The sequence below is a fragment of the Nematostella vectensis genome, chromosome 8 (genome assembly GCF_932526225.1).
Source record: "Nematostella vectensis chromosome 8, jaNemVect1.1, whole genome shotgun sequence".
Lineage (NCBI taxonomy): Eukaryota > Metazoa > Cnidaria > Anthozoa > Actiniaria > Edwardsiidae > Nematostella > Nematostella vectensis.
In genome coordinates, this window is record NC_064041.1 from 14,373,330 (window position 1) to 14,391,553 (window position 18,224).

Genomic DNA, 18,224 nt, shown 5'->3' on the forward strand with positions numbered 1-18,224 from the left:
ACTCGCAATATTACGGCAGAATGTCCGAAATTTTGACAGTTTACTGGTCAGTTTCGGACCTTGCTATGCCGTCAACACAGGGTACCCGTGTTTATGCTACCGCTGTACCGAACCGAAGGCTCAGTGCGTTGCTAACGTTTCGCGTCTACCCTTTTCTCGAGCGACAAGAGCGTGTCGGAATTTAAGTAAATACAGCTCGCAGTCGCCTGCAGCAAAAACTCCAACAAACGAAGGAGAAAATTTGCAGGCCAAACAGGGCATTGTAGTTGTAAAAACTCTAAAATTGAATTTGGAACATACTTTTCGAACTCTGATTTTTGACTCGGAGAAGAGAAATCATAGAGATGAAAGGTCCCAAACGAAAACTTGAAGTATTATTCAACTGATGTTTAGCAAGAAGAGCTCCCAGGACACAACACGCTAGATCAAATCACTGTTAATTACCATGAATCATCGAGTATTTGTAGCAAGTCTGATGATATCCGCAGTTCTACCATTCGCGACGGCAACTTTGAGTAAGTATAGCTTTTGCATATTTTAACGTGTATTTGTTTATAAGTCTGCCTGTTGGATCATTTGATTCCTGTGTGTATTACAATTGCAATGCTGAGATCAAATCCTTTCTATGCGTTTTACTTTTTATTTATTTTTTATTGGACATTCTAATAATATTTTCGATTAATTTCTTACGGCATCACATTGGATTCTTTTAGTAAGCACTCCAATGGCTTTATGCACTGAAATGGCTTCCACAAGGCCAACAACAAACGTATTCGAATTTTGCTTGAACACGATGTAAAAAAAAAAAAACTAAAGTCTAAGTCTTCAAAGTCTTATCTTGCCCAATAATAGTTCACATGTTAAGGATGTATAACTATCTATCAATTTTCGATACATTTTTTTTAACAAACGCTATTTTTCTGAAACTCCATTGACAAACTGTGTGACAAACCTGTTTTTAGCCTTTCTTGTGAGGTTTAAAATGTTTGTGTTATACAGGTTTATGTATGTGTACATATATGTGTGTTTAGTTTAGAACTAATGCTGCCTGATGTATGTGTAAGACCATGGAGAAAGCCATTTTTGGCCAACTCCTGACTTTCTAAATGATTTAGTAACATTGGACTAAAGTCTCTATAAATATTAACAGTTATATAACTGATTATATTTTTTTTCTTCACTTATCCAGCTTTCACAGTCCAACCTGCCGATGCTGTTGTTGTAGTTGGACAGTCCCTAATGCTTAACTGTCAAGCGACAGACAGCACTGGTACGCCAGTTACCATTAACTGGAAGAAGGGCTCTGATTGGCTGGTGGACCCAACAAACAAGCCATGGCGTCAACTGCGTAATAACTCACTCTACTACACTAGCATTGCGGCTCAGGATGTTGGCGAATTTTTGTGTGGAGCAGTGTCTGGTGGGAGTGCTATAATATACAGCAGAACAGTAACAGTGGAGCTAGCTTGTGAGTAGTGGCTCTCTACTAGTTTTCAAGGGGGGCTCAAACCCAATTAATCGGGGGGAGGGGGATAAGAAATGGAGCTAAAATCCAAACAAATACCTCACTCACCTTTCAGGATCATGCACCCAACACCCCACCCCCCTCCCCACCCCTCCCTTTTGAGAAATTCGGAACCCAGTTCTGTTTATGTGATCCTTTTTGATGACTACGTCAGTTTGATCACAATGGGAGGGGGGGGGGTACAGACAGGGTGAGGAGAATTTACTTTTTGAAGAATGCCAACTAGCCACCCCTTTGCTGTACATTTGAAAATCCCATGGTCTATTGAAAAGAAAACTCCCAAATAAAATTTGAAGTCCAATATTTCAGTACTGAATTAGCCAATGGAAGTGCATGCTTTGTCAGACTCTGTATTTTGCAGGATTGTAAAATTGTGCCTTCTCCAATCACACTGCTATTGGTGATCTTGGAACTTTTTCTTGAGTTTTGCTCTTTGTATAATGCTTTTTGGAGTGTTCAATCAATCAATTGAGATTTTAAACATAGAAGCTTTCTTTAACTAATGGCTTGTGCCATAAGTCAGTCTGACATATGCAGAAACAACGAACACTCCCAAAGGCAAGAGGAGTTGCATGTTCTTTCTCTTCTTCTGCATCTCATGTAATTTACGTATGTCTCTCTGTAATATTTGCTCTCTCTTTTCAGCTATAAGCTCTATATTTGTATCAAACCCCAACAACAGGACAAAAAGAGTTGGAGATGCTGATACACATTTTGCCTGTGTGACTGGGATAAGCAAGCCATTTGCTTCAGTTTATTGGGAAAAAGATGGAGTAAAACTGACGGAATATCCGACAACCTCAATGCTGATTCCTACTGATAACCCATCATGGACTTCAGCGAGTATTTCAGTGCGGAACATAACACTGAAGAGTGCAGGTTTCTACCGGTGTGTGGCCGTGAATCCAATGCTGCCCAACCTGCCTCAAATAAGTCAACCTGCTTACCTTCAAGTTTTACGTAAGTATCAGTACTTTTAATAAACCAACCTTACTGTCCAGGTATATCCAGGTACATACATAGGTAGGGGGTTGAAGGATTCAGAAGAACCAGCCCACGGGACTGGATGGTCTGCTAAAATCAAAGAAATTCGAGAAACATTGTGAACTTGTAAGCATAGCTGTCAACCTCGCTTTAGGATAAATCTTGAGAAAATACAGTAAATGTATCAGAAGTACCAAGATAACTAATACAGGAGAATACAGTAAATGTATGGATATTTTCAAGAAAATTAGGCTTGAGAAAAGGTTCAAAATCTTGAGACTACCGCCTATTGCAGGAGAGTTGACAGCTATGTGGAAGGGGTATCATCTGAGGGAAAATGGTCTTCTAAAGGCCAAATGAATAAAGCACTTCAGTTTTTATGTACTATTTTTAAAGGTCACCCGATTTCATGAAAAATAAAACATTTGGAACCATGCATTCTTTATAAGGAGTTGATACTAGTCATTGAGTTGTATTATTTTGCATTGTTGTTGTTTTTTTTACAGCTGCTATAGATGCACCACATTTCCAAGTTCATCCATCTAGCACCACCATCGCTGAACACCAGTCGGCAGCTCTTCAGTGCCATATACTTGGTGTACCAACACCCAGTGTTACCTGGGAATTCAATAGCAATGGACTGCTGGACAGTCCTGATCGATACCAACTGAGTAATGGGTCTTTGTATTTCAAGTCGGCTAACAGAACAATGGCTGGGGTCTATAAGTGCACCGGTACTAACAGTGTTGGCTCAGTTTCAAGTTCACCTGTATTTGTGGGTGTTGCATGTAAGTATGCTTTATGAATTGCATGTTTTTAATACCCTGGGTACCAGAACCTCTAGACTTCTCTCATCCGCGCCTATTTGCCTGAGCATTACTGGGCAAGAGAAGTCTTGAGGCTCTGGTATCCTGGCTATGTTTTAAAGGCCCTTCTCAAAATCAGGAAAAGCTGTGCTGTCCCTCAGAACTTTCCATTTTAGGTTTAAAGCAGTGCTAAAATCAAACCCTGGAGCAACTGTTAACTGAGAACTAATTTTTTTAGTTGCCTTCTATTACTGAGAAATGTCTTTGTTCAGAGCTGTAGTAGAGGGTGGGGCATTTTAATGTTTCTGAATTTCCCTACTCTTCCCCTATGCTTTGCATTATGCTATGTTTTTCATGAAAAACATTTGAGAAATACAGGCTGCATAATAATTACCCATAATTACCCATCTCTGATTATTTGTCTGGCAAAAACCGCACCCTGGCTGGTTCACATATAGATTCTTTCATGCACTAACAACAATAAATCTGTCTTTTCAGATTTTGACTTTGTGTTTCACAAGCACCCCTCGAGCCAAAATGTGACGGAGGGTGCCCCTGTAAGTCTCGAGTGTGACCCCCCTAACAGCTACCCAATTGGGGTTACGATCACTTGGTTCAGGAATTACCAGGCAGTCCAGTTAGGTTCTGGTATTACTGTTAGCAGCTCTGGTACACTAACATTTGCGGCAGCTAAAAAGGCGGATGAGGGGGAGTATTTCTGCAGTGGTGTCAACTCATACCTTAAGGCTTCACGTTCATCCAGTATCGCCCAACTCACAGTTTGGGGTAAGTAATTTCCTTCCAGTATTTCATAAACATAGTTATATATCCTCACTGACATCGGTTAAGTTATTGGAGAGATCCACAGGCGCGTTCCCAGGATATATAGATAGATAGATACGTTTAATTCACCCTTTTGCAGTGGAAACTGAATTACAGGGATTGCGCAATTACATTGATGACTATACAGTAAGACAATTAGCATATTTAACAGTCACGAAATTTGACATTCTGCTAGTATAACATTGAATTACATTGAATGAGCGATCAGATCTTAATTCATAAGGGTGGAAAATAGGTGATCTTCTGCAATTTATTAGGTCTTAAAGCGGATTTTGGTTATTTAATGACTTAATAAACTTCGTTCAGAAGGCGTTTCTTCTGGCATCAAGTGACGGCAAATCAGCGGTTGCCAGGGCGACACTGTATTCTAGGACTGGCTGATGGGGAGTGCGCAGTCATAGGAATCATATGGAAAAAGCATAGTATTTGAAGATTCCTTAATAAGAAACGATACACATTTTTGAAGCCAAGGGTGGGGGGATGCGCGCGCACCCTGCGCCGCGCCTAATCCGTCAACGTTGCAGTAAAATTTGGAGACTGGATTTATGAGTAAGCCAGCAGCGGTTACCACCAAGGAGGTGAATTGGGCGTCCAAGTTGTGATAAACTGAGTACTGTGACCTCGGGGACTAGTCAATCAGCCCTCATATATGGCCTTTAATGCATTTGTGCCAATAGGTGACCTGCGTGCGTATTGATTGGACTTTGTGCTGCTCCTATAAGTCACGTTATCAGTATAGTACGCATGATATGTGACGCCTTGAACAGTTGGGTTAAAGGGCCATTAATATATTTATTGCCTCAGATATTTTTCTATTATTGAAAGAGGGAGGGGTGACTTAAAAACGGGGGGTCCGAAAAACAAAGGAGGGGCCTTTGATAGTCTCGACTGCTCGACCGTCGTAGATATAATAAGGTTAAGTGTTTTTTTAATTTTCTTGGGAAAAGACCATTGTACTTTTTTAATAATAAAATAGGAAGTTTTCGATTAAAAAAAATAATAAAATGACATAATATGAGTTCCTTTTCAGTCCGACCAACATTCTCTACGAAGCCACAAAACACAACCGTCATTGAACATCAGTCCCTTCTACTAATCTGCGCAGCCACAGGCTACCCAATGCCAAGTGTATTATGGCTCAAAGACAACCAGGCTGTGGATACAAATCACGTGACCTTGCATAGTAACGGGAGCCTGTCAATCACACGCGTTCTCTTTAGTGACAGGGGGAGTTACTCTTGCGTGGCTACTAACGTTGCTGGAAGCGCATCTTCAGTCGCTACACTAACTGTTCAAGGTCAGGCAAAATGGAAAATACAGTAACATCATAGTAGATTCTATTTAATACTAACCGATGGTTTTCTCCGTGTCCGCAGTTCCGCCCACCGTTTCCGGACGTCCCACCAACGCCACACGTATAGTGGGGGAGTCCCACACTGTCACGTGCCAATTCCAGGGCTCTCCCGCACCCCTAGTCACGTGGTTCTTCAAGAATGATACCGCTGACAAGACAGTGCCAAGTACGCTCAACTACGTCATCAACGGAGGGATCCTCACCATCAAGGCCGTGACGAAATCAGACGAAGGGACGTTTGTTTGTAAGGGAACTAACCCTGCTGGTGCTGCCGAAGCCTCGGCGTATCTGTACGTCAAGGGTGAGTCGATGACGCCTCGGGACCTCAGGCCATTACAGACACGTGACTCGAAACTCGCGAAACTCGATGTTTCTGCCTCTGGTAGCCAGCTAGCTGACTCTTATTTTAGGTGGTTCGGTAATATTTTTATATATGGACAGTCGGGAACCCTGTTGCGCACAAGGGCACCTCTAAGACTTCGCGCGTCCGAAAACAACTTGTCTGGTTGAGCAGTCTCCTAGCTAGCGGTATTGTAATGTTTGGAGCAATTTTGTTCGTTTGCCACATGCAAGCATGCTACTAAGATCCGAATCCTTTACATGATAATAGGAATTATATAAAAAAAATCCGTAAATTTGAGTCCAATTTCACTCTAGTTCCCGTGTCCTTGGACGCTGGTCCAGTCAATGTCACAGTCAACGAAACATCAACAGCCTCGTTTGAGTGCCAAGCATCCGGGGACCCAACACCAACTGTCACGTGGTACAGAGGGCAGACAGCCCTTACTCATGGTGGCCGTTATGTGATTGGTCAAGGCACGTTGACTATTCTGCGAAGCAACCCATCTGACACTGGGGAATACCGCTGTAACGTGACTAACGGACTGGCGACTCACGTTGGCGTGGCGCACCTGTTTGTTCAAGGTAAACAATAGGGGGCGACTTATGTCTCACCTGACTTTTGGGGCGACTTGCGCTGAGAAATCACGTGACTTTTTGGGTAGCAAACAAATGCTGCAAAATAGTGCGGCAAGATAACAGAAATGTTTAAAGGTCGTCGTTTGAAAGGTCGCAACCTCGTAGGGACAATGCTCGCTGTAGGAGCGAAACCAAGGCAAATACATCCATTTGAAGTAGAAATACGTTCCTTATTTAACACTAACAAAACATTAGACTTCATTTCGGAGTCAAATTATCCTATAGCCCGGTTAGACCACATCTTGTCACTGACACTTTCGATGAGAAAAAATCAAAAACTCTTGTCCATTCAGTCCCTGCAGCCATCACGTCTCTCACCGCCCCACGATTCGCCCAACTTAACGGCAGCACGACCCTAATCTGCTTGACCAGCGGTATACCCTCACCAAGGATCACGTGGTATCGAGATGGACGTGTCGTCACTCCTGATGGATCACGTGTCACTATCAATGGAGGCTCGCTAAGCATTGCGAGGGTCACTAGGTCTGATGGTGGTACCTACGCATGCGCCGCGAGTAACGCTGCCGGGATGACGTCACGTGCGGCAAACCTGACAATACAAGGTATGCTGTGTCATTAAGGGTGCAAAGGGTGCGCGCGCATCCCCCACCCCCCAACGCGTATCTAACACCCTTCCCCCACCTTTGACTGCGCACCCTTTTTTCTCCTATCTCCTCTACCCGAAAATTCACTAGCTCTGTCGCCATGTTATATAAAAAAAACCCATTTAAATATCAATTGAGAACGGTAATACCCACATTTGTTTAAATAATACTGTTATTCTGAAAAGTTAAAGATTATGGCGGTGTTCAGATTTTCATTACAGTTCAAAGATCGATAGAGATAAAACTTTGGAAAATGCTAGGGCTCCCGTAGCCTACGGCAATCCAGTTTCAAAATTCTTGAGCTCAAAATCGTCCCCTCTCCCCCACTTACTTTGGATTTGCCCGAAAAATTTGTTAAATGCTCGTGTTGAAGTGTGGGCAAGTGGATTCAGAAACTCTTTGAAAATTTGTCGGGTTCTTGGTCTAGTTTATCCAGACTCCTCTACTTAAATCCCATCTTCTTTAGTTCCTCCAGGCCCACCCACTGATGTCTCCGCCCTCCCTCTGACTTCAACGTCAATCAAGTTGTCATGGAAACCAGCATTCAATGGTCACTCCCCAGTCACGAGCTACACAATCGAGCAAAGGGTCGGCGACCGTTACCAGGAGATTGCGTCTGGTGTTACCATGACGGCCTATACCGTGTCCGGACTATCTCCGTATGTCGAGTATACTTTTCGATTGCGTGCTATGAATGCTATAGGACTTGGCGAGGGTGGCCTGGTATCCAACACGACGATGGAGGATGGTGAGTCTTGAATCTTGGTTGAAGGGCACTTGGTATCGTATTAGTAGATCAGGGAGGATGGTGACCGGGGGGTCCGCCCCCCGCCCTGCTCATATGACGATATGGGTTCCACTCCGGTCGACCCTTCCTTGGTAGTGAAGAAGACGGTTATTTTTATGTTTTTATTTGGATAGAAAAAGTTTCTAGATGGATCTAGGGACCTATTACCCAAGCTAGGGATGCCAATGTGAACTCAACTGATCCGTGGTCAGTGAATTACTCCTCAGAACCCCAAACCGCGTTTTTGACACGCCCCTGTAGACGTTGCAATGGTCAGGTTTCGCCTTCTGTTTTAGTGTTCTTTCTGTTTTTCGCTCAGCCCTGGAATTGACTTGTTGAATGTTTGTGGGCTTACTAGAGGCTTGTGTCCTTCCACTTAAGGGGGGGGGGGGGGGGGGGGGTGAACATCGTTGATACTGTATAAGCACTATACCGATATATAAATTTGTATAATTTTTCAATTTAGCGCCCTCGGAACCGAGAAACGTGGCCGTGACGTCACTCAACTCCACAACAATCACTGTCACGTGGTCAGCACCAGCCACGCCCAACGGTATAATCACGTGGTACGGGATAACTTACATGGTCAAAGGCGGAAGCAGCTCCTCTCAACAGTTTCCGGTCAGCGGTCTACCCCAGCTCAGAGCAGTGATAAGCAACTTATTGCCTCACAGGCTGTATGTTGTACGCGTTCGCGCAGCAACCGGAAGTGGGGCGAAAATGTGGGGGAACTTTTCTTCTGAAGCTGAAGGAATGACCGGGGAAGATAGTGAGTATTACATGTTGAGTTTAGCTTCAAAGAGCCTGTCAGACATGCTGCCTTTTTTTATTGTGTCCAACCATAAAATGGAAGATAAATTATCAGAAAAAATCTCCCTGAAAATTGATTATTGCGGCTTATTTAATGAATTCAATTATATCGCAATGGCATCCTCAAATCAGCCGATAGAAATAGAAGCTTTCTGCTACTTGTTTTAGTTGCCGTAGCCATATTGTGTTAGCCCATGCCCACCGCATTGAGCCTTTGCGCAACGCGTTTTTCGCAAGCGCACCATGTTGAGCCTTTGCGCTCATTTGTGCTTCGCAATCATTATGTTTATGTCCTTCCAGCTTGCTTCAAGAAATTACCGTGGTAGAAATGGTTAAGAGCCGCGTTTTTCCTTTTTTTTTTTTGGCAAAGAGGCCATTTATATCCTCAAATGTAAACAATAAAGGCTGAACGGAATCTGATCTTGTTTTAGCCCCTAGTGCTCCACCCCAGGCCGTCCGTGTCCGCGCTTCGAACGCCACCGCAATACACGTCACGTGGCAGGTGAGAGATCTGTGTGGGAGGGGGGTTACTTCTTGGAAATGTGTTTATGTGTGTGCGAGGGGGAAGAGGGCAAATCCGATAGATTTACCGTTGAATAAAAGAAAATTTCTTATGGACATATCCTAAAGTATCTACGGAAATCAATCGGGTGTCCTAGTACTAACACACACAGGGGCATTTGGGGCCGCGAGTCTCTCTTTTTCTTGGGTGAGAACGTTAAGCCGGAGATGCCTTCTCTCGCCTACTTTATTAACGTGTATATTGGGGGACGTGATAGAACCGCTGGGGACGCTCGCCCGTGGTACCATCTTCAGTGATAGTGCTTTACACACTAACTCGCACTCATGTTCGTAAACTGCGTGAGGCAATTTGTATCTCTACTGACGTGTTGTCAGTTTAATGTGAAATTTGATCTTGTTTGCGAAGTTGATTTGCGCGGTACAAATACTAAACTCATTTTATTGCAACACACACTATGAATTCTAAGAAAGGCTAGAAGACGGATATTTAAATATGTTGACTGTTCTCCTCCACAGGCTGTACCTGCTTCATCTACAAACGGAATCGTACGAGGGTACCAAATCCTGTACCAAGCAGTAGGCCCGTTCCATTATGGCAGCCCTATGACTATGACGTCACTCACCATGAATGCTTCCCTAGACGGTCTGCACCCCTGGACTGATTACCAAGTCTCGGTCCAGGCCTTCACTGTGGGCGCTGGCCCTGCGAGTCCTGGGATTATTGTGCGCACGCATGAATCCGGTGAGTAAGTTTGCTGGCGCGCACCTTGGCGCCATCCTCAGAATCCAGCACTTTTAGTATATGTTCCTGCAGGTCCTTAAAAAGTATTTCACGTGTTTAAGACAATAACAGGGTCCTAAATTTTGAAAAAAAAGTTTGATAATGGTATCAAAAAGTCTTATTTATCTCAAATTTCAGAAAAAATGTTTATTTTTTCTAGAGAAGATTATGCTATGATCGATTTATCTTAGTTATTACCGACTAAGTGTTGTATTTGTTCAAGCTCACACTTGTGTTAAATTTTGAAATTCTTGGTCTTAGCAAAGTCTAAATTTGGTGGCTGTTTAGCTTCAGAGACTTTTCCAGAAGCCTTTTTTTTAATTGTGTTCCGTGAGATCTGCTTAGGCAGGGGCAGATCTAGCTTTTCGCTAAAGGAGGCGGGGCGTAATTTTTTTATGTAACATATGGCTTTCTGGCAGCCCAAAGGGGTTTAAACCCCTTAAACCCTCCCCCCCTAGATCCCCTACTGTTAGGATATATTTGATTATGGAATACCTCTCACTAATAACATTTCCTTCAATGTTCAGTTCCTTCAGGTCCACCTCTGAACGTTACCCTAGTAACAGCTGACGCAAACTCGATCAATGTTTCCATGGCAACTCCTGCCCCTAAAATGCGCAACGGCAACATTACAGGATTTAGAGTATATTACAATGAATCCAATTCCTCGGGCCCATTCTTTACTGTGACAACGGACAGCATGGAAACGAGGCTTGTTAACTTGACAACCTACATGGAGTACGCTGTGAGCGTGGCTGCCATGACAACGTCTGGTGAGGGTGTCCGTAGCCAGGCGATGACAGTACGGACAGGAGAGGGAGGTAGGTGATGAGTGTAAGGGACAGGAGAGGGGGATAAGTGATGACTGTAAGGGACAGGAGAGGGGGGTAGGTGATGACTGTAAGGGACAGGAGAGGGAGGTAGGTGATGACTGTAAGGGACAGGAGAGGGAGGTAGGTGATGACTGTAAGGGACAGGAGAGGGGGGTAGGTGATGAGTGTAAGGGACAGGAGAGGGAGGTAGGTGATGACTGTAAGGTACAGGAGAGGGGGGGTAGGTGATGAGTGTAAGGGACAGGAGAGGGGGGTAGGTGATGACTGTAAGGTACATGAGAGGGGGGTAGGTGATGAGTGTAAGGGACAGGAGAGGGAGGTAGGTGATGACTGTAAGGTACAGGAGAGGGAGGTAGGTGATGACTGTAAGGTACAGGAGAGGGGGGGTAGGTGATGAGTGTAAGGGACAGGAGAGGGGGGTAGGTGATGAGTGTAAGGGGCAGGAGAGGGGGGTAGGTGATGACTGTAAGGGACAGGAGAGGGGGGTAGGTGATGACTGTAAGGGACAGGAGAGGGGGGTAGGTGATGACTGTAAGGGACAGGAGAGGGGGGTAGGTGATGAGTGTAAGGGACAGGAGAGGGGGGTAGGTGATGACAGTAAGGGACAGGAGAGGGAGGTAGGTGATGAGTGTAAGGGACAGGAGAGGGAGGTAGGTGATGACTGTAAGGAACAGGAGAGGGAGGTAGGTGATGACAGTAAGGGACAGGAGAGGGGGGTAGGTGATGACTGTAAGGGTCAGGAGAGGGAGGTAGGTGATGAGTGTAAGGGACAGGAGAGGGAGGTAGGTGATGACTGTAAGGGACAGGAGAGGGGGGGTAGGTGATGACTGTAAGGAACAGGAGAGGGAGGTAGGTGATGACAGTAAGGGACAGGAGAGGGGGGTAGGTGATGACTGTAAGGGTCAGGAGAGGGGGGTAGGTGATGAGTGTAAGGAACAGAAGAGGGAGGTAGGTGATGACTGTAAGGGACAGGAGAGGGAGGTAGGTGATGACTGTAAGGGACAGGAGAGGGAGGTAGGCCTATCTGGGGGTCGTAGTAACTCCACGTTACTCCAGTATGAGAACTAGACTTATAAGAACCCGCTGGGCTAACTCATTTTCTTAAAGCTGTTACTTTATCCAAATCAAAATTACGAAACTCAGTGCCATACTAGAAACAATTTTTTTTTTTTAAATAAGAACTACCAGAAGAGGTTAGGTTGGAAAGAAAACATACGATTTTAATGAAGAAAAAATGGAAGTGATTCGCAGCACGCTTGCGTTGGTGGAACAAACAAAACCAACCCAGTCATATGGCCTAATACATACTTAACAAAAGGCGATGAATTTTCATACTTATAAATGCCAATTTAGATCTTTCGTTTGTTTTGTTTTGTTTGTTTTCGTAATATTGGTTAACTGGTTTATGTCTTTATCCAGTACCTGGCGAGGTGCGTGACGTCACGCTAGAAGACAAAACCCACGTAAGCGTGAAAGTCACATGGAACCCGCCCCAGCCCTCTACCGGGATCATACAGGAATACCGAATCGTCTACAACACGTCCGAAGGAGGCTTGAAGTCAAAAACTACCTCCGACACCTCTGTCGTACTCACCAATATGGTCCCTAACACAACGTACGCTTTATGGGTCGTGGCGAAAACAAGTGCTGGATATGGTCCCCGCGGAAATACGCTATATCTTACCACAGGTGGGTTCGCCTTTGTGAACAAGAAATATTTATGTTCTTTGGCGGTTCGGATGTACTAAAGTCCCGTGTGGCTGTCGTTTTTCTAAATGGTCTAAAAGAGCCTGAGAAAAGCGCGCGGGAGACCTGTGATATTCTAAAACGTTAGGGACTAGGCTCCATTTCCAAGATGGCTGCCAGCAAAATCGTAGTAAACACGAATTCCTGCAAGTTTACTTCGCAATTCTCGACATACAAAGTTCTAGAGAAAAAAAATGATTGAAGCGGACTCCCAAATTATGCCTATGCCTAATAAGAAAATGACCGCGCGAGTTAGAAAAACATCAGCCTCATTGCTGGCGCCACTATGCTCAGTTATTGTTGGTGAACTGCTTTGCGGCACCTCCCAACATGACCCAGCATGCTTTGCGGCACCTCCCAACATGACCCGGCATGCTTTGCGGCACCTCCCAACATGACCCGGCATGCTTTGCGGCACCTCCCAACATGACCCAGCATGCTTTGCGGCACCTCCCAACATGACCCGGCATGCTTTGCGGCACCTCCCAACATGACCCGGCATGCTTTGCGGCATCTCCCAACATGACCCAGCATGCTTTGCGGCACCTCCCAACATGACCCGGCATGCTTTGCGGCACCTCCCAACATGACCCGGCGTGCTTTGCGGCACCTCCCAACATGACCCAGCATGCTTTGCGGCACCTCCCAACATGACCCGGTATGCTTTGCGGCACCTCCCAACATGACCCGGCGTGCTCTTCGAACAGCGCCAGCATAACAGGGTCAGCGTCTCGCCATCCTCTCGCCCTTAAATTTTGTAATTTTATGAAATACCAAGTGTGACAAAGCATCCATTTTCATCGGCTTATTATAGGACGCTATTGTGATATTTGCGATTTGACAAATAAAGTATAAAACATTGTTTTTAGAAAAATATTCCGAAATTTCTTCAAATTATCTGTCATTCTATGAATGAAAATATTAAATAAGTTGTGGCTATGGTCATTTTAAGTTCCAAGAGATTAGGTACTGGTTTATTGAGCTGAGCTAACGCTTATTTTCGACCCAGGCCTTCCTCCTGTTCCAAGTACCAGTGCCCCTCATGCGCCCACCACAGCCACCCCGAATGCCACCAAGTCGCCAGCGGTCGGTTCAGGCCCCTCGTCAAGTCGACTGCTAAGTGAAAGGGACTTGATAATCGTCGTCTCGTGTATCGGCGTGATCGTTATTCTTCTCATCCTGCTCGCAGTATACTTCATCGTCATCAGGCCTAGGAACTCGTACAAAGGACGTAAGTCACGTGGCGTTCCTTATTTGGAGATCGTGTCTTTATATGTCTAGCCATTTTTTATGGAAGTTTGCTGTCATTACTTTATACACCACTCTTAAATGTGTATCGCAACCAAAAGATTCAAATAAGTAAGCTAATTCTCGTAATTAAGAACAGATTGAGATTTGGAAAACCGTCGTTTTGTGTTTATTTACCTCTTGCCTGTATGGCTTGTAAGGGTAGCGTTTTGCCATCTATGCGTCTACCATGCAAAACGGAGTGAGACGTGCATTTTCCGAATACCACATTTTTTATAAATAGGTGTATAACAATGATAAGTATAAACGGCTACGTTATGATATGTCTCATAACTGGTAGTCGACTCAGTTTCGTATAATTCGATATAAACTTATTGCGCCTCTTCGGATATAATATTTGGGTCATGATGTTAGAGTCTAAAGGACCAAGACAAAAGACATGGGGTATCCCATAACTTTCTGTTCTTTTATTCTGTAGAGATGTCAGGAACTGAACGGAAGCGGCGCCAGGGAGCCATCGACATGGAAAACTTGCGCGGGTAAGTACCATATATGGTATTTTTCCTCAGTCTTGTATGGGAATCCTGTGTACATCCGGGACCTGCCATGGCACACCATCTTGATTTAAAACGTGCTGATGTTGAGGCTAACTCGGAAGTTGTTTTTAGTTAATTTCGACTTATAATTACTAGAAGTGTCGCACACTAAATTTGATATAACACCGTACATCTGACTTTCTATACTCGAAGACAAATGAAATCAAACCATAAACTCTTGCACTATGAAAATAAACTTCATAACCCTCTGTATAACCATATACTTGTTGTCGTATACTTATGTATGTTTTTATCTCCTCTTAGTTCTTCATTATTCATTAAACACTATTCATTTTGCCTCCATTTCATAACACTTTACAACAAACACAGTTCATGAGAACTCCTGTTTATTTTGGATATGTAGCCAGCGCCCAGCTAGCAGTAATCACTGCTGAATTTCCAATACAATTAATATATGAAAAGGTGAAATATTATAATCAGCTAATTTATATTTACAAGAAGTTAATACTGAGCCGGACACGTAAACCAGAGATAAAAACCCTATGGGAAAAAACTCTGGACCGTGTTCCCCGAAACAATGCTCAGCATTGCGTGCTCTCGGGGCTTAAGAGCCGAAGAAAAAGTTTAAAAAAGAAAATTCACAAAAAAAAAAAAATTAGCAAAAGTCAATATGGTTAAAACAGAGAAGCTGGCTAGATTGACACTAGCACGCTATGTCTCCCCTTATATACTCCTACCCATACTGCACTCTTCACATTTCCACGTGTTATTCACATGCCGTCAAAATAAACATTTCTGCCTCTATCATTACATTCCATCGGCAGAAATGTATTATTTCTTATATAACCCTCCCATACCTTTTCCAAAAAAATAACTATTCTCCTGACCCCACCTAATAACCATCCTCTTGACCCTACCTAAAACCCGCTGTCTTCCATGCATTGTATGACCCTTGTGTGCCTAAGGTCTGTGGAAGTGACTGGAGTCTATAACCAGCTAACCGACTCGTACATAAGCCAAGAGCTCTTGCACTACTGATGTGCTAAAAGGTAAATTAAACCTAAAATTTTATGTATAAACGTGTGTTTCTAAATCTGTGCGCTACTTAACCTTACCTTACCCCTCTTGGTCATAATGATAACGATACTATTTAATGTCTTTCTTTAAAATTTTAATTCTTTTGCGATTGCCTGCAAAACATCGCATTCAATAAGAACATATAGCGCCTTTGTTCTTTAGCTGCATAAATGTGTTCCAATTTTTAATGCCCTGCGTCCGTTTTTGCGCTCGCCCCGTGCGGCTTAGAATACAATATGGCGCCCGATCATCGAACGGGAGAGGGTTTTCCGCGATGATAACCGAGTACCGCCTGCAAGCAGGCTACTGGTTGGCTAGCGAAGTCAATGTCAGATTGTACAACCAGATTGTACAACCACTCGCATTATTATCAGTTTTAATTGACATGTTTCACAAATCTGTCAAGTGGGCAACGCTAGCGCGCGCCGCACGGTAACACTGCCAAGGTGGCAACGGTAGCGCGCGTCGTACGGTAAAACTGCCAAGGCGGCCACGGTAGCGCGCGTCGTACTGTGGTTGCGGTTCGACTGGTGTAACAGTTTAAAATAACTATTTTAATACTTTTTTATCTTTAAATCTATTAATATATGATTGTGATCAATCCTACAATAAAAAAACTAAACTGTATATAATAAAACTATTTTTTGGGGGATACTAGTAATGGTATTTTAAATGATAGTACTAATATGCAACTCGCGTGGCGCTTGGTTACTTTGCTACGAAACCCTATGCAAATATCTTATTGGGGAATAAGAGCCGTTTGAATTAAGGCCAAGTTCAATCCATCCCACAATAAATACTTCTCACAGTTTTATTTCTAAACTATCAAATAATGCAGGGAAAGTTGAGATTTTAAGAATGTTAACATTAATTGAATTAATTGTCACAGTTGAAGATGAAGGATAACGATGGTAAAAATTGCTCGGCGTTTCAGGGTATCACCCGATAAGCGACCTGTTCTTGACGTTCACGAAGAGACTACGAGTAATAACGACGACTCGTTCGACGACGGTTCGGAATGGGCGAGTACCATCACCGGAATGCCTTCGGAACCTGCTTCAGAGCCGATTGCAGTCGTGCTACCGACGAACGCAACCCCTCACCTGCAGCCTAGAGTCACGCAACTAGCGTCACGCCAACCTTCTGAGACACTTCCTGTCAACTCGAGGAATGAGTATGCCGGAGAAACCACAGGGGGTGACCACTCTCCACTGACTGCGCTCAGGAATAAGAAGCTCTCTATGGATTCTCTCGAGGGCAGCGTGTATGACCAGCCTTACACAAGCGTGGACGAGTTGGGGCCTGGGTTCTCAAGCTTCACTCCGCCCCCTCCTCCTGACTTTCGGTCGGATCCAGATTTCGGGTACGCGCCACTGAATGACGACACGTCACCCGACAGGTCTTTCACAAATCAGCTCTACAACGCCATGAACGATGACCAACCAAACGAAACCCTCTCTGATCAAGGCTTCTCTGAAGTAAGCTCGCCGGAAGTAAGGTCACCGGAACCGGAAGAGACTCAGCCAGAACCGGAAATTATCATTCCTGCCCCAGATTTCGAAGGATTTGCTAATGATGGGTACGACACTGACGAAGAACTTGATAAATATCTGGGAGAGAATGAGGCACCGGCAAAAAACCCTGTATCCGAGGTCCCTATTATCCCAAAGACAAAAACCCGGGTAAGCCCGACAGAGCTGTTTAGGGGCCTGGAAGCTAACTGCCCTCCTGATCCGCCTCGCACCAGTCCCCCTAAGATTCCCCCGGCCTATCCGCCCCGAAGCTCAAGTACGAGTCTCAGCTCCAGGTCTTCGCCGCGTGACTCGGTCAAGGTATCAGCCACGGGATCACCTGTGCCACCTGCGGGATCGCCCGCACCATTTGCGGGATCGCCCGCACCATCTGCGGGATCGCCCGCACCATCTGCGGGATTGCCCGCTTCTGATGTGATATACGCGCAAGTAGACAAGTCAAAAAAGAAGAGAAAGTCAACGTCATCGGAACCTGGACACGTAGTTTATGACGAGAGGACTAATTTCTGATCCTGAGTTTTAGTTTTGTGTGTGTGTAAAATAGCGTATGTGACGTGCTGAGATGGGGGCTCTAACTAGGACACATAGCAACGCACCTAATTGTTTTATTCTCACTGGAACATAAAGGCAAGAGAGCGCAACTGCTTAATTTTCTTGCGGTGTTTGGTCGATTCTCACTTGTTTTGCCCTATTCGATGACGCTATACTTCAGCGCGCGCTACCACCTTTCCGATTGCACTGATAAACCTCGTGCACTGCCGCTGTCGCAGACAGCCCAGCCTTAGTGACGCTAGGCCTAAGATTCGGCAACTCCAGAAGCTCCTTTCCCTGAGATCATCAGTGCTGTAACACTCTATAATCGCAGTTTTTTTTTAGAAACCGCAAATACAAGCGCAGAATTTTAAATATTCACTAACCATTTTAGCGGGTGAAATTAACATCCTAAAACATAGGATCTTTTTATCGCGCGTTTGTAGCTAGGTTTTTATATGCCTTACGTCGGGTTTTAGACCCATAACTACGCAACAACCAATAGAAAAAGAGTGTAAATATTTTAATAAAAATTTTGAACCCTTTTAATATTATTGTGTGATTCCAGAGGCACGAGCTTCACTCCGACAACACAAGCCGCGAAACGGCGGGCGCATAAAAACCGAACGAAGCCCGAGACTCTGGTACCCAGGGTACCAGAAAAACGTCCACAAAAGGGAGTGGGGGTGGGGGGTAGGGGAAAGA

The 18,224-nt window shown here is 44.5% G+C and overlaps 1 protein-coding gene across 5 annotated transcripts; it reads left to right on the plus strand.

The window, feature by feature from the left end:
• The first annotated feature begins 118 nt into the window (after window positions 1-118).
• LOC5510481 (roundabout homolog 1) lies at window positions 119-18,068 on the plus strand. 5 transcript variants are annotated; one of them, XM_048731642.1, is made up of 19 exons: window positions 120-515; window positions 1,190-1,468; window positions 2,171-2,485; window positions 3,016-3,297; window positions 3,814-4,101; window positions 5,189-5,455; window positions 5,535-5,813; window positions 6,170-6,436; window positions 6,784-7,053; window positions 7,562-7,843; window positions 8,349-8,651; window positions 9,124-9,194; window positions 9,731-9,956; window positions 10,523-10,816; window positions 12,248-12,517; window positions 13,584-13,805; window positions 14,301-14,361; window positions 16,391-17,334; window positions 17,377-18,068. In XM_048731642.1, the coding sequence occupies exons 1-19, from the start codon at window positions 446-448 to the stop codon at window positions 17,496-17,498; spliced, it is 5,112 nt and encodes a 1,703-aa protein (XP_048587599.1). In that variant the 5' UTR covers window positions 120-445; the 3' UTR covers window positions 17,499-18,068. The 5 variants fall into 5 exon arrangements, with proteins under 5 accessions (XP_048587603.1, XP_048587599.1, XP_048587602.1 ...); XM_048731645.1 differs by having other exon boundaries at window positions 16,391-17,324; window positions 17,367-18,068; XM_048731644.1 differs by having other exon boundaries at window positions 16,391-17,319; window positions 17,362-18,068.
• Window positions 18,069-18,224: the final 156 nt, after the last annotated feature.